Source organism: Oxyura jamaicensis, chromosome 6 (assembly GCF_011077185.1).
Source record: "Oxyura jamaicensis isolate SHBP4307 breed ruddy duck chromosome 6, BPBGC_Ojam_1.0, whole genome shotgun sequence".
Taxonomy (NCBI): domain Eukaryota; kingdom Metazoa; phylum Chordata; class Aves; order Anseriformes; family Anatidae; genus Oxyura; species Oxyura jamaicensis.
The window spans coordinates 25790600-25818030 of NC_048898.1; the positions used below are offsets into that span (position 1 = coordinate 25790600).

General features: G+C 44.7%; 2 protein-coding genes across 2 annotated transcripts; one reads left to right on the forward strand and one right to left on the reverse strand.

Annotated features, from left to right (window-relative positions):
- Positions 1-773: 773 nt before the first annotated feature.
- On the forward strand, positions 774-26104 carry PDCD4 (programmed cell death 4). Its single transcript, XM_035330371.1, has 13 exons — positions 774-787; positions 12023-12045; positions 13326-13422; positions 16263-16562; positions 17121-17215; positions 18884-18997; positions 19233-19454; positions 19732-19829; positions 21035-21149; positions 21937-22044; positions 23099-23209; positions 23935-24074; positions 25359-26104. Exons 3-13 carry the CDS (start codon positions 13383-13385, stop codon positions 25417-25419), a joined length of 1404 nt encoding a protein of 467 aa, XP_035186262.1. The 5' UTR covers positions 774-787; positions 12023-12045; positions 13326-13382; the 3' UTR covers positions 25420-26104.
- Positions 24197-26888, reverse strand: BBIP1 (BBSome interacting protein 1). Its single transcript, XM_035330372.1, has 3 exons — positions 26738-26888; positions 26467-26643; positions 24197-24440 (listed from the first exon to the last, which is right to left on the reverse strand). Exons 1-2 carry the CDS (start codon positions 26781-26783, stop codon positions 26486-26488), a joined length of 204 nt encoding a protein of 67 aa, XP_035186263.1. The 5' UTR covers positions 26784-26888; the 3' UTR covers positions 24197-24440; positions 26467-26485.
- Between the last annotated feature and the right edge of the window lie 543 nt (positions 26889-27431).

Sequence of the window (27431 nt, forward strand, 5' to 3'; positions counted from 1 at the left end):
TTACTACTGCTTTTGCCTCTCTAGATCTGTCTTCACTTCCCTTTTTCTCTTTATTTCCAAATGAACTAGGCAAGCTGGCTGTCTCCGCTGTCTTTTCTGTTTCTATCCAGATTGCCTTCTCGTCCTTCTGAGAGCACCCTATAGAATTATTGTCCCCAGCAAAGCTAAGCATCCCCTCCCCACCTTGTCTCCACCTCAAGTCCTGTTTGTCTGTTCTCCTCTCCCTTGCTCTCCCTTTGCTGATTTTTCCTCTTTTCAGCACACTGCCGCAGAACAGCTGGGGAAATGGGTCATGGGCAAAAAGACTGGCACTCAGGTTTTCTGACTCTCCCATTCGTTAAATCAGCACTTTAGTCTCTTTGAAGTAAGTGTTTTGCAGCTGAGGCACACGTGTAATGTATTTTAAGCACAAATGGTTTCAGTTCTTCTGTCCTGGATGTACTGAAACTTTCAAACTCGTGATTTCGATACCATCTCATGATAGCTACAACTCTATCTTGCTCTAAAAATCAGGAAAATCGATGTCGTGTTATTTTGGCATCATATATCCCTAACAAAAAACTAATCCAGATTGTGGAGTTTGAAATGTAATGAGTTTCCCGTCCAGATTTTGTCACGTGCACTTTTCTTGGCGAAAAGGGGAACACAGGTGTGAAAGACAACAAAAGATGAACACCAGCACACACCCAAATACCTGCTCAGCCTTTTGACACAAGGCTGTGACGGGTCTCCCTTTGATATGTGGCCCATAACCCAGCTGTCCTCCTTGATTAGCAGAGCTGAGGAGGTCAGGGCCATCCGAACATGGGCACCCTCCCAGAAGAAGGGAGCTGGAGCCACGCTGCCGGCACAGACGTGGGGCTGGGCAGGAGGCAGGCTCGCTGCTGCGCTTGCCATGCGGAGGTGGTCTCAGAGGGCTGGAGTCACCTCGCTGTGAGCGGCCGCAGGGCTGGGATGCAGGGGCTGGGATGCTGCCAGGGGCACAGCCTCCCCCTGCCTTCTGTGCCAGTGCAGCCTGGGACTCTGCCGTGTTTGTGCAGGTGGCAGCGAGGGCAGCCTGAAGGAACAGGTTTGCCTTTGCTTACTTGCCTACCTCCGACTCTGCCAGCCTTCGCTTATCTCTGTCAATACAGTGAGCACTCCCCATCTGTTCGGCGTGTCTGATGCAATGCCGCACCACGAGGCCACGGGAGCATGAGTATGTATTCCTGGGGGAAAGGTGCCCCTGCTGTGGAGAAGGTGGGGACTGGGCAAAGCCCGTTGATCTTCCCTACCCCAGCTGGGCTGTCCTTAGTGGAACTGGGTAATGCAGCAGTGAAACAAAAGTTATCTTTTCCCCTTACACAAAAGGAAAACCCATAAGCATCAACCTTCTCACCAGAGGGACAGGGCTGCACATGGTACAGGCCATACTGGTGTGGACAGCAGGAACCCCCCGGCGTTTCTCTTGGCCCCGTTGCTCGACCTCCGCTGAGCTACAGTGCGTGGCAGCTTTATGCAGCACGCCATCTCGCTCTGGCCTAATGAGCTCCCAGCGCCGTGGAAACGTGGCTCCCCAGAGGCTGCGCTGAAACCAGCAGTGTCCAGCTCTTCCTACCTGTTCCCTTTTATTGATAACAGACGCTCCAGAGGGCCTCGCCCGGGGCTTGGAAGCAGGCAGGAGAGCTGCAGGGTCATCAGGACCTACCTGGCATGCTGTGGATGCTCTTGGGGTTCATCTGCACATAATTGCATCCACCTACTGCAGGGGGAGATTTCTAACCAGATACCCATGGTGATTAAAGCCAGAGAGCTCTCACATCGGGCTAACGCTGGCTGAACAGCCGTCTGCCAGGAGCAGCATTTAGCTACCTGAAGTAAGCTTCTTTTAAACTGAAATGGGAGCGTACATCAATTTTTAATTAACTGGGTCAAATCTAAATGAGTGGGCATGTCCAAAAGCTTTTTGTGAACTAGAAAGCTCCATAGGGCAGGCTGAATCCAGCCTGTTAAATGTTTAAATAATTGCCAGGCAGGGCCCTGGCCAATGTTCCTTCAGGTAAGACAGCATCAGCAGCGCAGCCCCGGCGGGAGGCAGCTTTTCCAGCCTGGTTTCTTCCCAGTGCCTTGGAAATGAGGGATCCTGTTTATAAGCTGCCCTCCCCTTATTTCTGAGCCTTGTTTGAGAACATGCTTATTAGTTCCACCTTCCTCAAACACAGCCTTTGTGTCTTTAAGAGGACACAGGAAGCCTGTTTTGTTTGTGGGTTTCTTCTCTGGCTGGGCTGTGTTTGCATTGCAGCTGGGTTATCTTTGGCAGATAGCAACGTGTTCTTGGCAGCAAACTTTCACCTTGAGCTCAGGGGGCGTAGCCAGGCAATGTTTTGCACACCTGTGGTGGGAAATTAGGAGAAATTTGCCTGTTTGCATCACTGCTGTGATGCTCAAACCAGTTCCACAGCAGTGCTATTAGTGCGTGCTTCCTAGCGTGCCTGGCCCCAAGAGGTGGGCACTTTATAGGGCACAGGGTGCACGCACGTGTGTGTGTGTGCAAGAGCAAGGCTTGTGCTGCCTCGCCTGGACTTTAGCATTGAGCAGTTGGCAATCAGGTGTACTTTGCTAACGTTACAATAACAAGTCATAACTTTTTGGTGTGTGCCCAAGCTGTTTTTAACCTCCTTATCTGCCCTGTTTGCTGTTACCTGCCCTAACACAGGGACTTGCTGTGCTGGAGAGGGGGCTGGTTTCTGTGCTACCTGAGGTGCCCCAACCAAAAAGTGCACGGAAACAAGGCAGACCTTACACAGGCGTGCCCACTTCAGGTCTGGCTGTGTGGAAGGCCACTGAGACTGCCTGGAAGAGCAGCTCAGGTCTGTCCTGGTGCTAATGGGGATCAGCACTGCTCTGGCTGGGCTACTCCAGGGCCTATTTCCATCTGAATGAAATTGGGAAAGATTAATGCAGTTAGGCACAATATGCTAGATATTAGATTGTCAACAGGTCAACAAGGCAGCCAGGATGCTGTAAATGATCTCAGGAGCCTTCTCTTTCCTTTTCTCTCACAGGTCAGGCTGGGTGGGAGGGTGTGAGGGTGAGGGGAGCTGTAGTGAGGCAGAATAGGAAAGAGCCTTTGGCCATTCCCTTCTGTGCCAGGCCCTGTTGCTGCAAGCTTGGACAAAAACCCGGCAGAAAGAAGTTGGTAAGCCCTGCGTTCATGGGTACTTCCCACCAGCAGGCCAATGTCTCTGTGGCTGCTCGTTCGCAGGCTGTGTGAATGCTGCTCTGCTTTTGTCCTCCTGCAAAGGCAGATGCTGCCTCTTATTCATGAGCTGCCCCTGTTCAGCCATCTGCATGTCTCTTCCCAAACATCCTCTGCAGACTGGGATCCCAAAAGTAGTAGTGAGAGCCTGGCTGAATCACCACCTGGGACTTAAGGTAAAGTAGGTCCCTTTTCCAACAGTTGAAGGTGAGCAGTGCCTAGCAGTGTGAGAAAGCACTGGGCTCAAGCAACACAGCAAAATAAGGAAAAAAAAAAAAAAAAAGACACATGAAACATGAAGTGAAAGAAACCCATCAGAAACATTTGGTCATGTTCTTCCTCAGAGCTGCTCCATCTCTTTGCACTCTGGGCATGTTCACGCCATGGCAACGAATTACATGAACTCACTTTCATGAGTTACTCCTTGCCAGCCAAGCAAAGTGGGACATGAATTGTGTTTGCTTAAAGCACTGTGCAGGCGCTCTAAGCAAGTGGATGTTACCTCAGAAGGAGCAGGCAAGGTGTGTGTGCACAAGGAGCTGGCGTGGGTCAGCTGGTACAGACTAACCAGCTCTGCTGTGGTATCTTGATTGCTGGTGATTGTGTGAACATGCCTGAGGATGCAGGCAGTACAAAGCAGAGCAGTGCTTATGAGGTTTTTGAAACTCACATCTGCTGTTACTTGGTCCTGGAGGCTTTCAGCAAAGACCACCCACTGAAACAAGAATCATTTTCCTGAAATGCAAGGGACCAAGATGTATTCAGTCTCATTCAATGCCCTTCTATGATCTTGTGGAGCCTTTGAATTCCTCTTTACCTACAAGAGGTTTACTGTGGTGCAAAATGAGTTCCTGGAGCAAAAAGACTCCTTTCTGAGGGGATCTGTGCTGTTAGGGCTCCAGGTCTTTAGTCTTTAAAGATTAATGCTTCAACGTGCATTATCATAGGTTGCTAAAATAATCTTTTTCCCACCAGTTTCCTCTTGTCAGCATTTCTGGAGCTCCAGTGCGTTGCGGCTGCTGTTATGTAAGGATTTATGAATGGCCACAAAGTTCAAAGGCATATTGGCAACCTCAAGTCCTGAAAAGCCAGCACTCAGCCCAAGCCTTGCCCCATTTCCCAAGAAGAAATTATTTGCCAAGTACTTCTTTTCCCAACTTTTTTTTTTTTTTTAATTATTATTAGCTACTGAACTTTAGGATCTCTTTATTCACTTCCGTATTTTGGAGCATTTAAGTCACACTGGTTTCACATTTTAAAATCTTTCATCCACAGCTTTGAGCACAAACTTTGTTTATAAATGGAAGCTGCAGTTCCCTTTTTTCAAGGAGCTGGGATTTTACAATATAGTCCCCAAAGGTTAAAAATCGGGATAAAATAAAATCACAGGAGTTGCCAGCAGCGCACAGAGTCTCCTCTGTTGGGGAGAGGAGGCGTTGGACTGCAGCGAGTTGCAGGCATCAGCTCCAGCTCCTGTTGTGTTAGTGAGTCAAATAAAAATAACCTCATGGTTACATGCAAGCCCTGCAGGCCGAGCTGAGAAGACAACCTCATCTCTTTTTATCTGCAGTGCATCACCAAAGAGCTCCCCCTGTAAACCTCTGGGTTGATTTCCCCACTCCGGGTCTCTCCCCAGAAGGCCCCGGCACCCCTGGCAGGGTGCACTCAGAGTACAACAAGCCCTCCCCGCCATGCAGGGCAGGACGTGCTGGCCGGGCACTTCTGGGACACGTGGCTGTGGCTGCTCCCAAACCAGGCACATTTCGGCCCGAGCGATCTTCCCTTCTCCCCTCTCTTTCCTCTTCACTGCCGCTTTAACTGCAGCTTCGTGCCTCTTTTCACGTAGCCCCCCTCAGCTTGAATCAGATCCCTATTGTCTGTGGTGTCAACACAGCTGCTTAAATCCCTTCCCCCAGATACTCCTGCCTTCCAGAGAGCTCCTGTCAGCGAGGAGCAGGCACCGCTCTGAGCTGGGGGCTTTTTGTCAGGTCCCGGGCTCAGGGCAGATTCCCGTTTGGCCCAGCGTGAGGGCAGAATGGAGCTGAGCTCAGGGAAATAAATCCTCTGCTCCAGCCAAGCCTGGTGCTCGCTGCCTGCACGCTGGCGACTTCTGCAGTGCTCCAGTCCGAGACTGACGGGCAAAGCAGAGAGAAGCGAATGATTAGCATTATTAAAAACGCTTTGCAATTATACAGCGTCTTTTCATCTAAACATTTCAAAGCTTCGCAGCACTCACAAAGTTACTTATTATCCCTGGCATTCAGCAGAGTCAGGAAATGAAGGAAAGCAGCTAAGTGACTCGCCTTAGGTCATGCAGTAAGTCGGCGTCAGAGGTGGGAACGCGGCCCCGAACTGCTGACTCCACCGCTGCTCATGCCCCAGCACGAGGCCACACCTCTCCTTTCGCTGTGCCGGGCCTTCTCCTGGGGGCGCAGAGCTGGGGGAGCTCCCCGAGGGTCAGCACAGCTCAGTCAGGGGGTGCCCGGCTGGGAGCAGCGCTGCCATGCTCCTCACAAAGGAGCCTCTCTCCGAGGGGCTGCTGTGGCTCTGTCATGCCTGGGGCCGCCGTCCGGCTTGTGGTGCAGTCAGCAGCTGCAGCCCCTAGTGCAGGCCCTGCAGGGTGAGGTGTGGTGTGGGGGACACCACTACCACAGCCCCCGTTGCCAGGATGTTCCCTGGCCTGCCTGCTGGCCATAAAGAGGACTTTCCTTTATGGCTGTCTTCCCAGGAGCCACTTCAAGCTGGATGGCCCAGAACGAGCTCTGCAGGAACCGGAGGCGCCCAGAAGCTTCTATCAGCACTGCGCTGGCCGCAGCCAAGGTGCGGCAGCACGGGCTGCCTCCTGACCAGGTGGTCCAAGGCTGCCGAGCAGCCAGGATATACGTTCATACACCCGCCAGGAGACCAGAAATACATTTCCAAAGTGTTCCTCTCCTTGGCTGGCCGAGCTAGCTGTGCTGAGTGGGACGCACCGGGTGCCAAACCCACCTGCCTTGCAGCAACTGAGCTGAAAAAGTCAAATTATATTTTTAAGGTTAAAAAAATATTTCTCAAAAGGGCAACAAATCTACTTCTGCTCTTCCATTCTGTTTTGCTGATATTTACCCTGGAAATAACAGAAAAAATCCACTTTTTTATTTATTTTTTTTTCCTGAAAGACTTGAGATGCTTCAGGCTTTTTAGTGACAACTAGTATCCTGCTTAAAGTATTACATCCTGCGATCAAGGCAAGCTTGACAGATTTCTAAGGTGTATTTAAACAAATAGCATTAACTAATCAATATTATCAGCTTTTCTTCTAGGAGCTTGAGGATTTACATGTCTCAGTGTTACTGGGATGAGACTCCAGGACTGGGAATAAAACTCCAGTTAATTAGGCATAACTTCACTAGGGATAAAACCCAGGCAAGGGGAAAAACCTGAAAGCAGATGCTGCAGTTAAATGAATTTCCACCTCAGAAATGGTATTGAGAATAAACAGTCACTACAAGGAATCATTCTTTAAAAAGCAAAATAACTGATTGGCTATAAAAGCTATGTCTCATAAGTCAGGCAGCGTTTGGATACCAAAGATTATTAATAAAACATTTTTTCTGGTTTCACATGGTTGAAGAAAACAGGGAAGGAGGAAAAAGAGCAGTTACTCTGCAGTGAGAATGGGATAGAGTTCAATTTATATTAGGTGTGTGTAAAACCCGAATTCATATGAACTCTCACTGAGGGTGAGGATGTTAAGCACGTGGCTGCAGCTGAGAAGGAGAATGGGATGGGGCCGTGGAAATGTTCACAGCCAGGACAGAAGAAAATCTCAGGGAACCCTCCTGCACTGAAGGCAGAGGAACGGGCTCATCCACATGCCAAAGCTCCTGAAGAACTGGCCCCAGCGTCTTCAGCAGATTCCTCCAGTGAGGGACCAGAGCAGAGCAAGCACACAGCCTGTGTGTATGAAGTGAACCAATCTGGACAAGAACAGGCATGAACGTTTCAGCTTAATGGCATATGAGAAGCTTCAGAGCAAACTGTGAAGGAAAGGATAGGTAAAGAGAGGGAGGTAAATGCTGTGAGATTAAATGGGTTTATCAAACCCATTTATCTTTCTTGGGTAAGGTAAGGCATTTGCTTAGTGAGGGAACTGGGGTGGATCTCATCCATCTGGGCTTAAATTACACAGTCCTTATGGTGCAATGTGGAAAGTCCTAAAAAAAAGGGTGAAGAGATTTTAGCACAAGGTGTAAATTCAGTAAAGACCTTCCATGAGAAGAGTGCAAGACTGCCAGGCTAAAGGGAAGTTACCAGGGGGTGTTAAACATCACTCCTGGAGATCTGGCAAAGTGCTCTTGTAAATGAGCTCGGCACAAATGTTGGTGGAGAACTGGTGAAATTGCCGATGACAGAAAATACAAAGCAACTTCAGGACAAAAGAGGCCTGAGGTGTTATACAGAAAAAAAAAAAAAAAAAAAAGTAGTCAGCTACAAGGAGAGAAATCAGCAGAAAGGGAAGGTTGTAGGCACAGATGACCAAACCCTTTCCTACAAGCAAACTGGCAGCTCACACTTTGATCACAGAATAGCTGACTTGCCAGCATGGTGGAAACATGAAGAAAGCAATGCTATCCTAGAATACAACGGGAAAGGCACAGCCCAGGCTGCAGTGAAAGCACATGTGTACTCAACAAGAGCCTATTTTCCTTGATTTTGCAGTGCAAGAGGATTTCTCTCTGTCAATACATCATGGAAGTATCTCCCAGGAAGGGAAAGGGAAGACCTAGTGGTACTAAAGGCCAGTACTGGTAGATAAATGAGCAAAAGGAGGCATCGGACATTTTGATCAGAAGACCATTACTAACCATTTGGCAATGTGGGAGGAACAGCCTGACAGTTGCAGTCGTGCATGCAAAATATTAAATTGTTCTGAAGACGGAACTTGGTAAGTTTGTGAGAAGGATTATATCACATGGTGCCTGTGATATGGGACGTGGTAGCCCAGAAGTTCCTGCCAGTCCTATGCACATAGGTAAATATTTTGTAACCCTCTGACAATATGGAGCATGTGATTATACACACACAGAAAGCGGGCACGTGATTTATTAATCACAAGACCTCAGCTTGTCAAATAATAATTACAAGACAATAACACACCTTGTTGTAATAAGTGGCTCCCTAAGATTTTCTCCCACAGTAAACCAGTAGAAAAAGGACAATTATGCTGAGGTAAGGACAGTATTACATGTTTCTGGTTGTTAGCTTTTAAATGAACTCACTGTCTGGAAGTCTTTACAGGCAAATCAAGGGCTCCCTTTTTCTGCACATTTCACAACTTCAGCCCTTTCCTGTAAAGTGTCTTTTCAGAGGCATGATTGTCTTTGTTAAGGCAAGAATGAACAGATGACAACTGTAACACAGAGGAGACATGCCTGAAAGAGTTTTACAATGCAAACCCAAACCTAGAGTGTCTGCCAGGAGGGTGCACTCAGAAACACGAACAGGGATGGGTTTTGTGCACCGTCAGGGTGCACAAGTCACGATACAGACAGGCAAGCTATGGTTTGGGAAAGTGTTTGTCCAAAGACATCTCAGCAAGCGACTCTTGAGTTTCCACACTCAGACAAACGTGAATGTACTCCCCTGCACCTCCCAGAGGTGCCCGTCCCCAGCAGGTGCTGCAGATGCAGGGCAGCCCTGTCCCAGCTTACACACGGGGCTGCAAGAGGATGTTCAAAAGCAAATCTAATTACCGAGCATTAAAAAAGCAAAGGCGTGCTTTAGCATCCTTTCAACCCGGAGCTGACGCTGACTGGTGAGGAATGGGAGTGCTGTGCTTGCAGTTCATTTTATGAAGGCACCTTGAAGCCCGTGCAGAAGACACAAAATAAAAGTGCATTGAAGGCAGAGAAACCAGAAGGCCAAGAGACAGGGAACTGAACAGATCAGATTGATTTAGCAGATACGATACATTTTTGCTGTCTGCGTTATGGATAGAAATCTATATTTTAAGTGACACTGCAACAGACTAGATTGTGATCAAACAGAACTGCTGAGGTTTCAAGATCGCACATGCTGCCTTTTGAAAACACTTAGAACAGAAAGTAAAACTCCGAGAAATCCGCAGTGGGGAGTGCAAAGAAAATGCCCTGCGATGTGTTTAACCAAAGGCAACCTCTCAGCTTTCTGCTGGTCTCTGCGGCGCGGGAGGGCCGATGGCCAACACGAGCCACGGTGGGATGAAAAGCAAAGGCCGGCAGCACGCCCACGCGGGTGCATGTGCTCCAGACCCGGGCTGGGGAAGGGCTGCTCCACGCGTTTTGGGGAACTTCAGCCAATGGTTTCCTCCCCTGGGTGTTATGGGAGGGCTTGGCCAGCGAGCGAGAAAGGGAGGGGAGAGTTTGAAAACAACCCAGCAGGCGCTAAGGGAGGAAGAGAGCTGGGAAGTGACCTGCTCGCCTCTCTTCCAGCACTCTGCTCCAGGTGGAGGGCAGCAGGGGCTCCCAGCGGCTCCCCACGCGGTGTGGCACGGTGTGGCACGGTGTGACACGGCGTGGTGGAGCTCCTGGCACAGGTAACCTCGCGTGGCAGCTGCAGGCTGCCCACAGATGCTCAGAAGGGCTTTTTTGTTGTTTTCTTTTTTTTTTTTTTTTTTTTTTTTTTCCTAAGAAAAACTGGGTTTGGTCTCAACGATGCATGAGCAGGAGGGAGGGTTTTCTGCCCTCTTGTTTGGAGGGGGATTTGGGAGGCATGTTGGCTATTAACACAGCTGGAGGATGGAGGCAGGGAGGGAGCAAGCAGCTCTCTGCAGCTCAGAGATTCATATGTGATTGGCTCTGTCTGTTCAATATTAAGGTTTTGAGGCTAGGAAGGCAAAATGGTGATATCTTTTAGTAGGCTGGTAGATAACAGTGGGAAAATACAAATAATCTTGCATGCACATCAGTCCTTTTTCACGTCACAGTGTCTTAGAAATCAGAAAGTATGGACAGTCAAATCTAGACGAGATTTTCAGTGGTTGATAACCAGGCTGCTAACAGTGACATGCAGCAGAAGAAAGGAAAACCACACTATTTTCTTGTCCGGAGGTGTGCTGGTTGGTTCAGGAGGGTTCATCTTCTTTTGCTTTAATCACCCTGCTTTTGGGCCTCTTGGAAGTGACCCAGTCCAAAATTTAACCAGAAAAATCCTCCGCCAGATTTTCTGCAGTGCTTTACACCAGGTAGCAGCAATTGCCATGGTGCACTGATGTGTTTTGTGGCATCTTCTTGCCACCGTCTCAGAATGCTTTCTCTGCCATCTCCTTTCTCCTCACATTGCACAATCTCTTTCAAGTTCCTCTCCCGTCTTGCTGCAGGGAAAGCTGAAATTCCCTGATCTTTGCTAATGGATAGAAATTATTTTCCAGATTTCCGAGCTGTGGTGGTGGTACGTGCTCCTCAGTTAGGGTGAAAGAGCAAACTAGAAATTATTTTTTGATTGATGGGGGGGGACACAACATAGTTTGAGGCTGCTTCTGGGTTGCTTATGAAAAAAGCCTTGTGTGAGCATGTGGAACTGTCCTGACTTGAAAATGCCTGGAAAAAATGCCTGGAACCTGGAGTCTTCAGGAACAAGAAAGATTTTCTTCCTGTCATTTGCCCGACAGGAGCAGCATTTATCACTAGAAACACAGCAATCACACCGCACGCTCTTTTAGCAGATCACTGTTGTTTTGATTCTTAACCCAACTTGTGATGATTCATGTGGAGCTGGGCCAGCAAATGAATTCAGAGCCTCTTACACAAGGGAAGCCTGGCTTTTAACTCACTCAAAACCACACCGATTTCGAGCAGAATTCTGCTGGAATAGTATGTAACAACCCCATAAAACTCAGCTCATAGGGCATTTATGTAAAAACAGTGTAAAAGCCGGCTCACAGGGTACGAACCGAGGGGGATTCTCTGTGGAGGCTGAAAAACCTACAGGGCAGAAACCCCTCACGGGGCGGTGTGTGGGTCTGGGGGGGACAGGCTGCGTCCATGTAAAACCTGCACATAAGGCAGGAAGGTGGAGGTTTGGGGCCGGGTGACGATGGAGGTGTGTAGGACTGTAGGTGTGTAGAGGTTTAGGACTGTAGGGTGTAGGGCTGTAGTGGTGTAGGGCTGTAGCGGTGCAGGTACAGGCCGCACCGCCCTAATGGTTCCGTCCCCCTCCCCCCGCCCCTCATGGTCTCGCCCCCCTCCTCTCCCTTCTTTGCCCAGCAGCCCGAGCCCCCTCCCATCTCCCCTGCAATCTCCGCTCGCTGATTGGCCGAGGCGGCGGGTGGGAGCCAGCCAATCGGCGGCGCCGCTCGCGGCCGTGTCGCTGGGGGGAAGAAAACCAAAACAAGCGGGGTGGGGGGCGGGGCCCGGCCGAGCAGGGCCGAACGGAGCCGAACGGAGCCGAGCCGAGCCGAGCCGAGCCGAGCCCCGCCCCTAACGGTACCGCTCCGGGCTGAGGGCTGAGGGGAGGCGCCCGGCCCGGCGGGCCCCCAGGGGCTCCCCTGAGGTGAGCGCCGTGTGGTGCTGTGTGTTGTGCTGCCCTGCGTGGGGAATTTCAGCCAGGGCTCTGTAATGGAAACGTATTATCCCACCTAAAACCTAGAGCTCTGTTATAAATGATGTCTCTGTATTAATTGGTGCTAAATATGGGGGTTTTGTCGTTTTTTTTTCGAAGAGGTGCACCAGCTGATGGGACGTCCCGCCGGGCGGTTCGCGTAGACCCATTGCACCGGGACCCACACAGGAGAGCTTGTGGCCAACAGCAACTGGGAACGCTCAGGAGCTGCTGGATGACTGCTTGAGGTAACTCGGAGAAACGTTGGCTTAAAGCATAAAGCAACCGTGTCTGAATTAAGCAAATGTTAAGCAAAATTCTATGGTCTGAATTTGTGGGTAGACCTGTGTGGTGCCAGGAGTTGGACTCGATGATCCTTACAGGTCCCTTCCAGCTCGGGATATCTGGGATGTTCAATGATTAAAAATGGTGTGGGGACAGGGAGGACTGTGCATTATATTAAATTATTAACTGTTGGGGTAGACGTTAGGAAATAACAAGGTCGTGGCAGTTTGATACTGTGCCCTAAACCTTGAGTTCGTTTACTGTCAGCGCTCTGTGATGAATCATTTGCAGTTGATAGGTCTGTGGTAGGAAAGTGGGCAAAAGGGGGGAAAACAAGGAAAGAAGAAAAGCGGAAGGGAGCGATGCCGTTTGGTGTCACAATCTTGCCACTCAACGGTAAGCTGTTCTCAGGGCAGCAACAGATGAGAAAGGGACAGAAGAGCCACCGTATTCTCATGGGACAGACACATACCAGTAATAGTCACAGCGCTACAAAGTGATCTGTGAAAATCTCACAGGTAAAAAAGTGTATGGGGAGTTGTGAGGCTGCTTTAATTTTGTATACATAAAGGGAAGATGGATGAGCTCTTTCACAGTGACCCGTGGTGGTTTGTGGAATAGCAGCTGCTAGGAAAAGAGAATAACAAAAAAAGTGAAATGTTCAAACTTAGACCTTGCTGATTGGCACAGAAACATACGAACATTTGACAGTTGTACATACACACATACATTAAAATATAATAACTGTGTCCTTGAGGGGAGGAACAAAAAATGTCTTGTTTTTTAAGGATTTGTCTGAGCTTGATAAAGTGGTACCATTTTATCAGTATAGTTCAACCTGAAGAACATTTCTCTTGTGGATGCAATTATTACATTGATATTGTATGCTTGTGTAGATAACTGCTCTGCAGAAGTGGACGGTCCTAGGTTGATAGAGGTGACTTATCAACTTAAAAAAGCTGCATACAGTGGGCTTTTACCCTTAACATAACGGTTTTTCTCCTGGTTCCTCCTATATAAGCAGCAGAACTGACAACTGCTGAGACATAAAGGCTTAGATAGATTTGTTTAAGGGTGGTGCTGTCTCATGTTACATCTTCTACCTTCTCAGGAATTTTTCAGTGGCTACTGGTAGTTAAGTATAACTTAAACTCATTTTGTGAGTGAAGCCTTTACAGCTCTGTACTCCTTTTGGGTTTAACCTAGTGCTTTTCTTCACCTAGGCTTCTCCTTTTCCATTTAGGCCCTGAAGGGAAAGTGTTGAGACTTTACATTTCACAGTCAGTTCTGTTAAGCAACTATGGAAATAGAAAAGGAGCACGTTTATGTTAACACAACAGGTAAGCAATACATTCAGTACCTTTCGCTTATATTTGCTTAGCTGACCTAAAGTGTTCTCTGTTGTAAATTGCATTGCCTGTTAATTTTTAACACTACTGCTTTAAGAAAAAAACTTCATCACATATTTACAGAATATGTGTTGAAGTTCTTTTTTAAAAGGGTATTTCTTTCAAGTATATATTATAGTATCCTGCTTGATTATGTTTATTTTGAAGCTTCTCTGAAAATAATAATGAATATAACATTCCTCCCATAAGTTAGTAAATAGTGACTTTCGACTCTGTCATCTGATTTTTCGGTAGTGCAGGTGTGAAGGCAGGTGTGAAACTGCCTTGAAATTGACTGCTTGGTCCATATCGCAAGCACTTTTTATCATGCTTAGTCAAATTAATGCAGTTTCATGTTGTTCTATGTGCCATCCAGAGGTGGTGATAATCTGCACCAACCTTCTTATATCAATTAGTTTTTTGTAGGTTTTAAATGTTTTTCAGAAGAAAGAAATACATATATGTTATAGATGGTATGTAGTGCGGTTGAAGTTGCAGCATCCTCCATGTGAACTCTTACTTTAAGCCAGAATTAGTTTGCTGCCAAGGATGCATTGCTTCTCAGCATTTTAGAATGACATTTGGATAATAGGTGGGAAGCTGCGAGATAGCTAAATTGATCTAATTTGGTCAGATAAAACTTGTAGCTAGGTAAGTATTTGCTGAATGTTCTTGTCTAGTAGTAGTGTCATAAAAGCACAGGCTTCAACTATGCCTGCTAGGCTTAATAGCAGGTTAATTAGATCAATTTGGATAACTTCTTAATACACGGTAAGCACAACCTTAAAGTGTGTAGGACACTGTTCCTGCTTGTATATGCCTGTGTATATATTGAACCTGAGACTGGGACTGTGTATAGGCTACACTGTAGTGTCCCCCTTTTTCCTTGGTAGCCAAAGTCATGATTAACTTGTGTTAATTACTTGTTGACCATTTTCTTTGAAAACAGGGAGAAATAAATGGTCATTGAAGAGTATAGATCCTGTATAGCCTGGTTGCAGGTCTAAACTGGAGAAATTCATGGGAGACTGGGCATGGTGCAGAATCTTAATTCAGTTATCTGAGATGAGCTGGTTCTGCTGACGAGGTCTCCCTGGGGAATAGAAGGAAGGAAACCTGTTCAGTTTTGCTTTTTTGCCCTCAGCTAGCTTTATGCAAATCTTTTATTGTGGTATTAAAATATTAGAAAGCTGAGAATGCTTGTTGTGGGAATTCTTTTCTGTACGTAATGGATGCTTTTCTTTTTTTAGCTTGCTGCAAGCATAAAGGGAATGCTTTTGTGGGAGTAATGAGTGGAAAGATGAAGCTTATATGGGAATGACTGCATTATTGTTCAGCTATAGCATTCACATCTATGAGCACTAATATCTAAATGTTGTTTCTTTGATCATGAAGGAGGCAGTTGCATGAGGATTTCTTCATTTTGTAGTGTAGTATCCTCTTTGATATGAGTAAATACTTTGAGGTTGGAAATATTAGTGCACTTTGCTTTCAAAACATTTTCATGAGCTTGTTTTGAATTGGAAACAAATCCTGTTCTGAGAACTATTGCCAAATGAACGTTTTTAATTAGATTGTATTGGAGTGGTAAAGTAATATATTTGGCTAAGTTCAAATACAAGTTTAAAATACTCTTCATGTTCTGGGTTTAGGGCTGTGAACTTTTCTGTAAAGCAGGTTTGGCACAGCTGGAAAAGCAGCTTCTTCTGTGTGCCTCATCAGTGTACATCCTAGGGTAGGGGCTATAAGTTGTGGATGTGAGACTCTACTGACTGCAAGAAAAGAAGGAAGAGGAGGGGGAAGAAATATTTACAGGGACTTTCGCACTAAATAAAACATTCTGCTGAACCATAGAGCTCATGTGGGGGAGAGCCTAACTCTCTGAAATACAAGACTTTAATGCACATTTAAAATTTGTATCTAACTTAAGAAAATTGTGAAATTATTGCACCTCTCAATGCTGTGAGATATTTTTGGATCCTTAAGCTGTGAGAGGGCTTTTTTCATTGTGCAGAGGGTGTTTTAAAAGGAATCAAGGCTAGTTACCAATTATATATGACTGTACAGGGAAAAAGCATAGCAATTTTTAGAAAAAGTCTTGACCTACCCCACAGTAAGGACAATCCCTGAAGAAGAGAGATCATATTGTTTCAAAATACTTTATTCTGAGTTTCTGTTACCAGCCTCTCCAGATCTTGTATTAAACTGCACTTTATTCATACCTTCAATACCAGAAATTAGTGATCTCATTCTTGTATTCTTTTAAGTGTAAATCATTGTTTTTTCCAGATGGTGAGCTCTGTTTGAAATTCCTTGAATGAGAGGAATGTTGCTTGATGGTGTAGGAAATTAATTTCACTTTGGTGATTATTCTGCTAAAGTTGCTGAGTTCTTACAGAATTTACCGCACTGGCAGATCAGTTTCTTTCCAAGTCAGGCGATGAGTGGGTGGGGTGATAACTGGGCACCTAGATATTCTGCGCTAAGGAATTCTGATAGATTGTTTAACAAGGGTGGAGCTCTTTGCGGTTTACCTGTTTATAAATGGCTTATTCATTTGCTGTCTGTCTCTCGACATAGGCTCTGTTTAGATTGTGGATAGTATGGGGAGGGGGATAAGGAACTCCTTATTACTGTGACATGTGGACATATTTAAATTAAACACCACTGTTTGTTGAATATGAGTGCTATTACATGCTGTAATCCATTTTAAATGCAATGTTCTGGTATTTGGTATTTTAACATAAAAGTTTAGAACAGTAACAAAATTTCCACTTTGCCTCCTTTTTAAGAACTTGAGAATCTAAGTGATGCTCCATTTTCCGGTGACGAAGAAAACGGTGGGTCTGGCGAACGAAAGACTGAAATCAATGGAAATTGGATTCCTGCAACTTCAATTACTGAAGCCAAAATAAATGCTAAAGCCAAGAGACGGTTGAGGAAAAATTCTTCTAGAGATTCTGGGCGAGGAGACTCTGTCAGCGAGAATGGAGAGACACAGAAGACGGGAGTTGTCATACCAACAAGCCCAAAGGGGAAACTCCTGGATAGGCGGTCCCGGTCTGGAAAGGGAAGGGGTCTGCCAAAGAAAGGTTGGTGTAGCTTAGTGAAAAGAGTACTGTGATGACAATTCTGTCAAGAACGTAGGGATTTTGTTGTCATTGAGAACCATACTCATAGCCCACAGTCTGGGCAGGCATTTGATTTTTCAGTTAGTAGGTGGCAATAGGAGCTAATAGTAGGTGGATTCTTATGTCAAAAATGTATGTATATCATTAAGTAACTTGGGACTTTGAGTTAGGTATCTTTTAATAGTAAATTGAATACAAATTTGAACTAGTTGGGGTTGAAGTAGTTCACAGGACTGTTACTAATGTAAATTGAAAGCATGGCTGTATTCAAAAGTACAGTTGTTTCAACCTTCAGTAATTCTTACGCAGTTTCATTCTTCTAGCGTCTTACTGGAAAGTAATGAAAAGACTAGTTGATGAAGTGGGAACATGTCAGAGGGACACTTCTGCCCTTTTCAGCAAATGTGGCTGGAGTCAGGAGGTGGCCACAAGCACAAGTCAAGTGAAAGAATGTTGGGTTGAACTGAAAGTACTGCATGTAAACAGGCTGTCCTTACTTACTGTCCTCTATTTCGCCAGGTGGAGCAGGTGGTAAAGGAGTTTGGGGAACACCAGGTCAAGTGTATGATGTGGAAGAAGTAGATATTAAGGATCCTAATTATGATGATGACCAGGTAGGGCAAATAATTTCCTTGCACAATGTTTGTTTTGATTTCCTTTATTAATTACAATTGCTGTGATACTTATATTAATGAAAGTTTAACCTCACAAGTGATGCGAGTGTTGGACTGGCTGTACTAAATGCTCACTTTTATATTCAGTAATGGATTATTGGCTAGTTAAAGGTGTCTGAAGTAGAAGTGTGGCAGTGTAATACTGTAGATCATACACCTAAGCCTTCCTTCTGTGTCTGACTAGGCAGCGTGGTTTTCCCAGGTGTGTTCTTTCATTGCTTGTTCCCATGGAGGTGAATGTTGCAACGCTGCTCTAAATTGCAGGCAAGCACCATGTTAAAAATACCACACAGATTTTTAAGGTGGGAGTTTAGTCCGTGACAGAATCCGTTAGGGATTTTCCTCTTCCTTATATTTCTCTTCCTTATATTCCCAACATACCCATTTCTTGTATCTGCTTGGTATTTGTTTAGGACATGTTGTGGAACATTGTGCCTTACAGCCACATTATCAGGGGAGAAGAATGGAAAGCTCATTGGGCAAATAGTGCTGTATCAAGTTAAATTGCTGAGGAAGAGAAACACAGGTTACAGACAGGGATTACTGAGGTCTCTGTGACGAATACATTTGTGAGACCATAAGTAAGGTGTGCAGAACATCCCTAGAGTGATGGAAGAATCCTTTGAGCAGAGCTTGCTGCTTGTAACCATAGCTGCTGAGATGATGCTACCTTGGTACGTCATAACCTTCTTTCAGAATCACTTTTTCCTGTAATTCAACACTGACACTAGCGAACATGGCTATTGAAAATGAACCAGATGATTTCATAAAATGAAGTTTCATGAAGAATTAATATTCCAAGAAATACCTGCATGCTTAGCTTTTCATAAACATAGTCTGATGCAATAGAAAAATAGGCTTTTGGTCTTCTGCTGGAATTCTTGACGATGGAAAACTTCCTTCTAATAAATATCAGCTGGAAGCTTCTGGTTTTTAATATTGCTTTGATTACTAGTATTGCTCTGAGTATTATTACTACTGTAGTCTGTGAGGAACTGAATTGCGGTGGGGAGATCTGGCAGTGCTGGAACTCTTCAAGACCAGGTTACACAGGAGGCAGCTGCTGTGTAATTCCTTTTTCTCTTTAGGGAATGTCTTCACTCACAAATGTTCTGAAAATGCCTTTCTCTGTCATGCTATCACCTGTCTGATCACAAAGTCCCTCCAGGGAAGAGGGAAAACAGGCAGGGTTGTTGTTGTGCTGTCAGGGACAGAAGTGCCATTGCAGGGAAGGCTGCTAGAAGTTAAATCTTCTGTTGCAGCACAGCTAACTCAGCTTTAACAGGAGTTTCTGCCACCCTCCCTCGAGTACACAGGTGCTTGATCTGTGTTCGTATGGTGTCAGCAGAAATCCAGTGACAGAGTTTGAACTATTTTCTGTCATTGAACAGTAAATTGAAAATATAAGAAATGTGACATTTAGCCAGCCTTGTCCACACTTAAACTTAATCAGACATAATCTGATGCTTTCTGGTAGAATATTTACTACCAAGACTAAAGCATTAGGGATGTAGAAGGTGTTTTTTTTAATGCTATTAGTGCTGCCTAAGATTTAAGAAGTGACTGCTGTTTACAAAAGGGTTTATGCTTTTGTTCCTTTTGAAATAGGAGAACTGTGTCTACGAAACAGTAGTTCTACCTCTGGATGAAAGAGCATTTGAAAAAACTCTAACACCAATCATCCAGGAATATTTTGAACACGGAGATACTAACGAGGTTTCGGTATGTCACATGCCTTTATTTACTTTAGGGGGCAAACCTGTGGTGTACAAGGGAATCCAGCTGCCGGCTGTAAATGAGTGTTGGCAAGAAATGTGCAGTAAAAATAGCTAAGCAGTTACACTCATTACATAAGCAGAAGCATACGTGTACGTGTGTATACATATTTGTTTATAATATATATTTAATATTAAAATGATGAAATGTTAATCTGTTTTGTTTTTCAAATCTTATTCAGGAGATGCTGAAGGATTTAAACCTCGGTGAAATGAAATACAGTGTGCCGGTGCTGGCTGTTTCCTTGGCACTGGAGGGGAAGGCTAGTCACAGGGAAATGACATCTAAGCTTATCTCCGACCTTTGCGGGACAGTAGTAAGCAAAACTGATGTGGAAAAATCATTTGACAGACTGCTTAAAGATCTACCTGAATTGGTGTTGGATTCTCCCAGGGCACCCCAGGTACGTTTATATATTTTCGTGGTAATAGTCAAAACCTTTTCCTTCTAAATTATGGTTAAAATTGATCAAGCAAATTGAAAAAAGGTTCTGCATTTTGAAAAACAGCTATAGATTATCCTGTTGTATGTAATCCCCTATCCAGTTTCCCAGGCTGTGTTTTCTGCTTTGAGCTGTCTCATTTAAATAAAATCTGAAAACCAAATATGTTATAACTTTCTACTTAAACGGTTTTGAAATTCAAGGTTTATTTAAAAAAATGCTTCTGTTTTTTTTATAGTTGGTGGGCCAGTTTATTGCTAGAGCTGTTGGAGATGGGATTTTAAGCAGTACTTACATAGATGGCTACAAAGGCACTGTGGATTGCATCCAAGCTCGGTAGGTTTCTTGCTTTCTATAGCAACAGTTTTTTCTTTTCCAAATGCCTAAGAAGGAAATCAGGAATACGGGGCTTCAGGATGATCTATGTGGTTCTGTAATTGCTTTACTAATTTCAAACTATCAAAAACCCACATCTGCAACAACAAAATCCAGAATTGCTGAGGTCAGAGGAGAAATACTGAAAGTGCCATAAAACTATATTTGATACACTGGAGTTCAACTTGTCATGCTTGTTGTCTGGCTTATGTTTCGGGAGGGATAACCTGAACTGAAACGAGAAGTGATTATAGAAGTTTGTCTTCTATAGAGAAAAAGCTTTAATGTGACAAAGAACTAATAGCATCAGGACAGCTGCTGTAAATATGTTGTGAAATACACGAGATCAAGTGTTTTGCCTCAAAAAGGTTTTAAGTTTGTGTAGTGTTTTCCTAGACTTCCTCTGTAATGTTTCATTTATCAATAAATAGAGTTGTTTTCAGTTTCAGGGTGAGAAGTTTGAAGGAGCAATCTCTGAGCAAAGAGGGACATTTTAATAACTAGGCATGCATTTTTATTTTTTTCCCTATAAGTGGCTTTCAGGCTTGCTACTGAGATGCTAAACTCATACAACTTCTAATGGTGCTTAACTGGATCTGAGATGTCTTTTTTTTTTTTTCTTTTCTCAAAGAACTGGCAAACTTCCCTAGTTCACAACATCTCTTTGCAACTACGTATCTGCCTTCTGAAGTGCTGTCTTGGCTTAAATTCCCAAGATTTCACAATTCTTTAGACAGAAAATATTTCAGTACAAAAGCCACTTCTCAGCATGGAAGCAACTCAAGCCTCTTGTTTTGAGATGCACATGCTAACCTGCATTTTCTGGAGGAGCCCAGATATAGTTCCTCTCTACAAAAGAAACTATGAAGTTCTTTCCTATGACATTGTTTCAGGTTCTGAACATGACACAGAGGTACTACCATTGTGGGATTGTTCCCTGTCCAGAGCACAGCATAACCAGAAGTGTAAGGGTGGCAGAAAGAGAGCACAGGAAGGGTTCTCTTGCTGGCTTCTTGATCCAGAAGGCCACATGGAGTTACTAAACCTGACCTTTACCCAGAGATAGGATCACTTTGGTCAGAGAATGATGGGGTGAGGGTGTAGATGCTACAGATGTCTTTCAGAGAATTATGAAACTTCACTAAAATTTGAATCTCTCTTTCTAGAGCGGCTCTGGACCGAGCTACTGTGTTGCTGAGTGTGACAAAGGGTGGAAAGCGTATAGACAACGTGTGGGGGTCAGGAGGTGGCCAGCAGTCTGTGAAACACCTTGTTAAAGAGGTAACTCATTTCTACAAAACTTCTCTCCAGAGTTTACTGTTTGTCTAAGCTTACGTTGTTTGGGATGGAGCAAAGAGATGCATATATCCCACAGCAGAATGATGTCCCCAGTGTTGTTTTTTATTTTTTTATAAGAGCAGGTTTTAAAAACTGATGTAGATCACTTTGCGGGTGGAAATGGGTGTCCATAGTGGTCAGTGGTGGGAACATACTAGTTAATATTCTTGCCTGCAAGATTACACCTATTCTTACTATTCTTACTTTAAGCAAAATTTTAAGCACTTCCCTTTTAGGAGATTACAGTACAAAATGGTGAAGTAATAGAGGAGCCAACATGAAACTGGCTAAACTAAACTATCTTTTTGGCATCAGTCATTAAAAGCACAGTAATAACTCAAAAAAGAGGGAGGAGGCAGACACAGGGAAGCTTGGTGGTCCGAGCTGTGAAGCTGGCAGGTTTAAAGGAAACAGTCACATTGTAATTTCTAGGTTGTGAGTGTAGCAGATGACAGGAGCTCAGGGGGGAAGATAGATTTACACAGGTATCTTACAAAACAATGTGCTTGCATATCTGTATTACACTATGGGGCAGGTATTTGGCTTACGTTGTGTTTCGGGTCTCAATTTAATTACTTCTATAAAAACACTAGCTGCAAGTTTCAGGAACTAACTTTCTGCCAGGTTGATTACAGAGCATGAAAAAACAGATCATCATCAAAACAGTTGACAGCTTTTAAATCTTGTATCTAATTAGCGTTGTTTTTGTTTTGTTTTTAAAATTCAATAGATTGATATGCTGCTGAAAGAGTACTTGCTTTCCGGAGATGTACTGGAAGCTGAACGTTGCCTTCAGGAACTGGAAGTACCCCATTTTCACCATGAACTTGTGTATGAAGTAAGGAGAAATCAGTCCCTCTGAGGACTGCCAGTAAAGCCAACAGATTTTGTTTTGATGCGGTCATGCATATAACGTAACTGGAATTTGAAGCTGAGGTTGCAAGTTCTGATGTTATTTAAATAACTAAATTATTTCATGTAAAGTTAATGCTTTATGTGCTCATTTGTGTGTATGTTGTGCAACGAGTAAGTTGCTGGTCCCTCTGGGAAGATCCAGAGTTAAATTCTGTTTGTTGTGTTCAGATCATTACAGATCTCTGAAAAATAAGAGGCCCACTTATTTTCTGCTGAGGAGTAGCAGCACAAAGCCATAGTTTGTACTGGTGTTGATTTGTTTTAATTGCATACTACACCAGATTTTAGACATCTGAGTATTCTAATGGGTGTTCCCTATTTCTGTTAAGTTGGGAAGTTTTCTCTTTAGGGTGGAATTATTCCTACTAGCACATCGGTAAAAAGCTTTGAGATGTTTTAGAACCAGACTACATGAGAGAAGGATCTTTGTTTTATGTGGAAGGTGACTGTTCTGAATTGTACTCTTACCTGCCAAACTGGGAAATGGTTGTTTACCAGTAAGGCCCACAAACTGCAACATTTACTTTTCAATAAATTGACGCCTCTTCAAAAATCCTTTTAGGATAGGAAAACAGATACCTCTTGGTGGGGTTTGTGGAGACTGGTAAATTGTGAAGTTGTAAATCTTCCTCTGAAGTCCTAAATACAAAAATAACAGACACAAAATTCATCTGTGCTGCAGCAACCATATGGGTACAGTCATGTACCTCTCAAACCAGGAAATGTTCTTCGTTCTGTCTAGTCCTTTCTTTTTTTTTTTTTTTTTTTCATACCTTTTATCCTTATGCAAATACCTTTTCATCAGTCTTTCTTTTCAAATAATAATATACTGGAATTGTGACTGCCTGTAACAAATGGACTCGTCTCCCCAGAAAATGCACGGTAACGCATTCTTGCATTTTGCACTTCATGTGCTTACACGTGTACTTGAAACGATATTTCCTTTTTAGTTAAAATGCTTACATGATTTCTTTTAGGCAATTGTGATGGTTTTGGAGTCAACTGGAGAAAAGACCTTTAAAATGATGCTGGATTTGTTAAAATCTCTCTGGAGATCTTCTGTCATCACTGTGGACCAAATGAAAAGAGTAAGTGTGGCATTTACAGAATACCGGGTAAGGTCTTTAAGAACTCGCTTAGTTTTTACCTGCTTTTAAGAAGTATTTATAGTCTACTGCTGACTGCTGCTTTTTTTCCTCCCCTCCCTCCACGGTCACTCTGTATCCCATACAGACAATGCCATTATCTCATACAGACAATGCCATTTTCCTGATACATATTTCTCATGTATTGGAGGGAGTACAACAGAGTTCTGAGCAGGAGTTCTCTGTACAGCTGTGGGGTACAGAATATTTGAATCGTCACTAAAAGATTTTCAACTGATTTTATGCAATTAAATGATAAAAAAGTAATCATTTAGCATGCTGTAATATAGCTGTGTGTTTTTAAAATTACTTTTCTTGTCCAGTATACTTCACAATCAAGAAGTCTATTTTCTTCCTTCTGTTACTACCCATGCAATAGCAGCCTGGCTATCACAGAAATCCAGATAGTACAGAATGTGTGCCTTCTTAAGAAGCTTAAAAATTCAGCTAGTGTATTTATATAGGTGGGTAGTTACAGAATACGGTGGTATTGGTTGGTATTATACCTTGCTTTGCCACTAATTTGCAGGTGCTCTGCTTTCAGTTTGTTTAAACTATCTGAAGTATACATTAAATTACATAAAAATCATCCTCTGAGTGCAAAAGGGTGTTTTAAAATAATGTAATCATAGAATAACCAGATGATTATTTGCGTTCTTACACCGCAGGGCTACGAACGAGTTTACTCTGAAATCCCCGACATTAACCTGGATGTGCCACACTCCTACTCTGTGCTGGAGCGGTTTGTAGAGGAATGCTTTCAGGCTGGAATCATCTCCAAACCATTGAGAGACCTCTGTCCTTCAAGGTACTTGTTTTACTAGAGAGTGCTTTTTATCCCCACTGTAAGTGACAGAAAGCAGGATCTGCATGACCTGGGTATTATAGATTGGAACCCGAAACTAGGAAAGATGGAAGAACAGAGGAGGGTCAGACTGGGAAACTTAAAACTTTTATTAAAAACCTGTAGCAATGTGAAACCTTTTACGTGGAGGCTGGGATAAATATTGGAGCAAAGCAGGCCTCTGTTGAATCCCAGGCAACATGCCCGTCTGCTCTGCTGAGGACAAAGGCCCGCCTCTCCTCTCAGCTTTGCTGATTTCCTGGGCAGAGATCAGTGCATCACTGAGATGCAAGAGTCAGATGTCACAACGATCCTTGCAGGCAAAGCTGGAAGAAAAAAAAAAAAAAAGTAGTTTAAACGTACTAAGCAGCATTAACAGAGTTTGAGGATTAGACAAGAAATTCTTTATTCAAAAGGAACCGGGATATTTATGCAGCGTAAGCCCCACGTACCTGATCCTCTACTATCTGCCCATCATGGGCTTTGTAAGGTGCTTTTTGTTTTGTTAGTGTTTGTTTGAACTGCAGGTCATCAGTATTCTTTCCTCTCCTTACTGGTCACAGTTTCATTTCCTGTGGGAAATGTGTGTAAAAATTTAAATTTGATGTTAAAACTAGGATTCACAATTTTACGCACTGGGAATATTGCTTGTTAGATCTTTTCCAGTCTGGGTGTTTCGTTAGGCTTCTTAAAGCATCTTGATAGCTTGCAAAACAACCAAGTTTTGAAGGTTTAGTGAATTTATTAAAAGCAGCCTCCACATGTGGACTTTAGGCTTAATATTGAGTTGGTCTGTATCCTGATACCAACTGTTTTGTGGGCTTGGGGAGTAGGAGGGTTGAAAGTCATCGCTGCAGCAAAAGCTTGATTATACTTCAATTCCTATGAATATATTGAGAGGCATTTTTGGCTTATGTACTTCAGTTTGGGGTAGAAAAATGCCAATTCTAGGCTTTCAAGCCAGCATCTTTTGCAAGTATGAATTACAAAAATAAATATAAAAAGGTAAACAAAGCAGAAAGTACTTGACAACGCACATTTTGAAAAGCTTCCTAGAAATGAACCAAGACGTCAGATGCAGATGAATTTTCAGCAGTTGAAGGGTGATCGTCAGCTTTATCTTGCTGCATCTTTTACACCTTCTATTTGACTCCCAAGATCAAGAGAAGATTCTTCACAGTGATAGATGAGAAAAAGAAACTATGCTACTGTAAACTTCCTGAAAATACACTTTGTACTTTCTTACAGGGGCAGGAAGCGTTTTGTGAGCGAAGGAGATGGAGGCCGGCTTAAACTAGAAAGCTACTGAATGTGGGAACTGACTCCTGAAGCCTGAAGTTTAAAGGGAAAAGAGATATCTATATATATACAGACACGCGTGCTTTTTGGTGTGTATGTATATATGTATGCACATGTATTGTATACCAGAATTCTAAGAGTTGCTTAGCACAGTTCATATTTTTTTAAAAACACATCTTTTGGGTACAAATCATTTTTTTGAAATAGTTTTATAAATTTCAGAAATAACTTTTTTTTTTTTTTTTGGCATATAGTAGAACAACTGGCCACTCCGCTGCGGTGGTGCCTTCAAATAAGCTACCTTTTTATAAGTGCCATACGTTTCTGACCTAATCATTCCATGTTTGCATCGATGTTTGACTGCCGCTCTTTCTTTCAAGGACAGTGTCTTCGTCATGAAATCACTGGTTTGTACAAAGCTTTATAGAAGGGTAAAGTTAAGCTGCTGTGATCCCATTTTCATTGCTGCTGAAGAAATACTGTGCTTTGGGAGAAAAAAAAATAGCTATTTGTTGTAAAGAGCCCGAGGAAATGGAGTTGGGTCATGGGACAAATTCACCTGTTCTGGGGCAAAACGCAGGTCGGTTTTAGATGTTCCAGCCACCACGTATCAAACCAGTCGGTATTTTTTTTTTCTATGTAACTGGAAAAGTGAAAAGTTCTGGTAAAAACATATTAAAAATATTTTTTGTGAAGCTCTGCTTTCTGCCTTCATTTTTTAAAATGTCTGTTATGCTGAACCGCTCAAATCTCTGACGGGTGAGTGGTTAAGGTGTACATCTATCACACTGCTAGTTAGAATATGTGACAGAGCAGTGACTAAGCAATTAAATTAAGGGTAAGAGTTTTTTTTTTTTTTTTTTTTTTTTTTTTTCTTTAATAAAACACAAAGGGCTTGTGCAGGACAGGGCTCTGTCCTGGATACCTAAGAGAGAGGTGTCCCAAGGGTAAGACGTGAGACGCCGCCCCGTGTCAGCCCTGTTCCCAGTGCCGAGGAGCCCAGGAGGCCGCAGCTCCCTGGCACCACCCCAGCCCCTGTCCCGCCGCCCTACCTGGGGGCCCGGCGGTTCCCGGCGCTAGCGCTGCGTGCCCGGCGCCCCCCCGGAGGCCCTCCCGGCCGCCTCCGCCGCCGCCCGCTGCAGCTCCTCCAGTTTCTCCAGCGCCACCGACTTGAGGGGCAGCACCTTGGGCTTGCACAGCACCATGGCGGGGACGTCCTCCGCCGAGAGCTGCCCTGCGGGGGGGGGAGGACAGGCGTGGGGTGAGCGGCGGCGGGCCGGGCCCTGGGGCCGAGCCGAGCCGAGCGGAGCCGTGCCCGCCGCCCCTACCTTGCTTAGGCAGCACCTCGCGGAACGCGGCCTTCCCCTCCGGCATGGCGCCCCCGCCGCACGGAGAACTACAAATCCCTGCGCGCACCGCGCGGCGCCGCGCTCTGCATGCGGGTCGTCTGCCTCAGTGCATGCTGGGAGTTGTAGTCCTCCGCGGGGAGGGAATGCGCTGGGGAAGTGCACGCTGGGAAATGTAGTTCTTTGCGGTGCGGGCAGAAATGCCGGCAGCAAGGCCCTGGGGTAATCCCCCGAGGTTGACCTGGCCGCCCAGTGTGTGCGGGCCCTGTAGGCGTTACGGGATGGCCTCCGCGTCCTGCCTGCCCCGGGGTCTGTGGTGAACGGCTGCACCCTGCTGACCCGGCCTCTGCAGCCACTTGTTTAATTGTTCTGAAATTCTGGGAGCTCTCTTCAGCCTCCTGCTCCAGGGGCTGTGGGGAAACGCGCAGATGAACCCAATAAATCACGAGTCAGAAGCAAAACGAGTGACAAACACCTTTCTGCCAGCTGTGCCTCTCTGCTGTGGCTCGGTGCAGTCGGCCCCGAGCTTCCTGCACCACAGACCTGTCGGCTGTGGGATCCCAGACGCTTGGGGTCTGCAGCTAACTTTAACTGCCAGTAACAGCCCCTCTCCGACAGTTACGTAAAGCCCCCGTCTGCATTGTTCCAGGGCTGTTTCCTTTTTCCTCTGAGGCAA

What these genes read in the sequence shown, in the direction of transcription:
- PDCD4 (XM_035330371.1), top strand. Translation starts at nt 13,383, where the DNA reads ATGGAAATAGAAAAGGAGCACGTTTATGTTAACACAACAG. An exon ending in CGTTTATGTTAACACAACAG is followed by an intron (nt 13,423 to 16,262) that starts GTAAGCAATACA and finishes CTCCTTTTTAAG; the next exon opens with AACTTGAGAATCTAAGTGAT. An exon ending in AGAGACCTCTGTCCTTCAAG is followed by an intron (nt 24,075 to 25,358) that starts GTACTTGTTTTA and finishes ACTTTCTTACAG; the next exon opens with GGGCAGGAAGCGTTTTGTGA.
- BBIP1 (XM_035330372.1), bottom strand. Translation starts at nt 26,783, where the DNA reads ATGCCGGAGGGGAAGGCCGCGTTCCGCGAGGTGCTGCCTAAGCAAG. An exon ending in CGAGGTGCTGCCTAAGCAAG is followed by an intron (nt 26,644 to 26,737) that starts GTAGGGGCGGCG and finishes CCCCCCCCGCAG; the next exon opens with GGCAGCTCTCGGCGGAGGAC.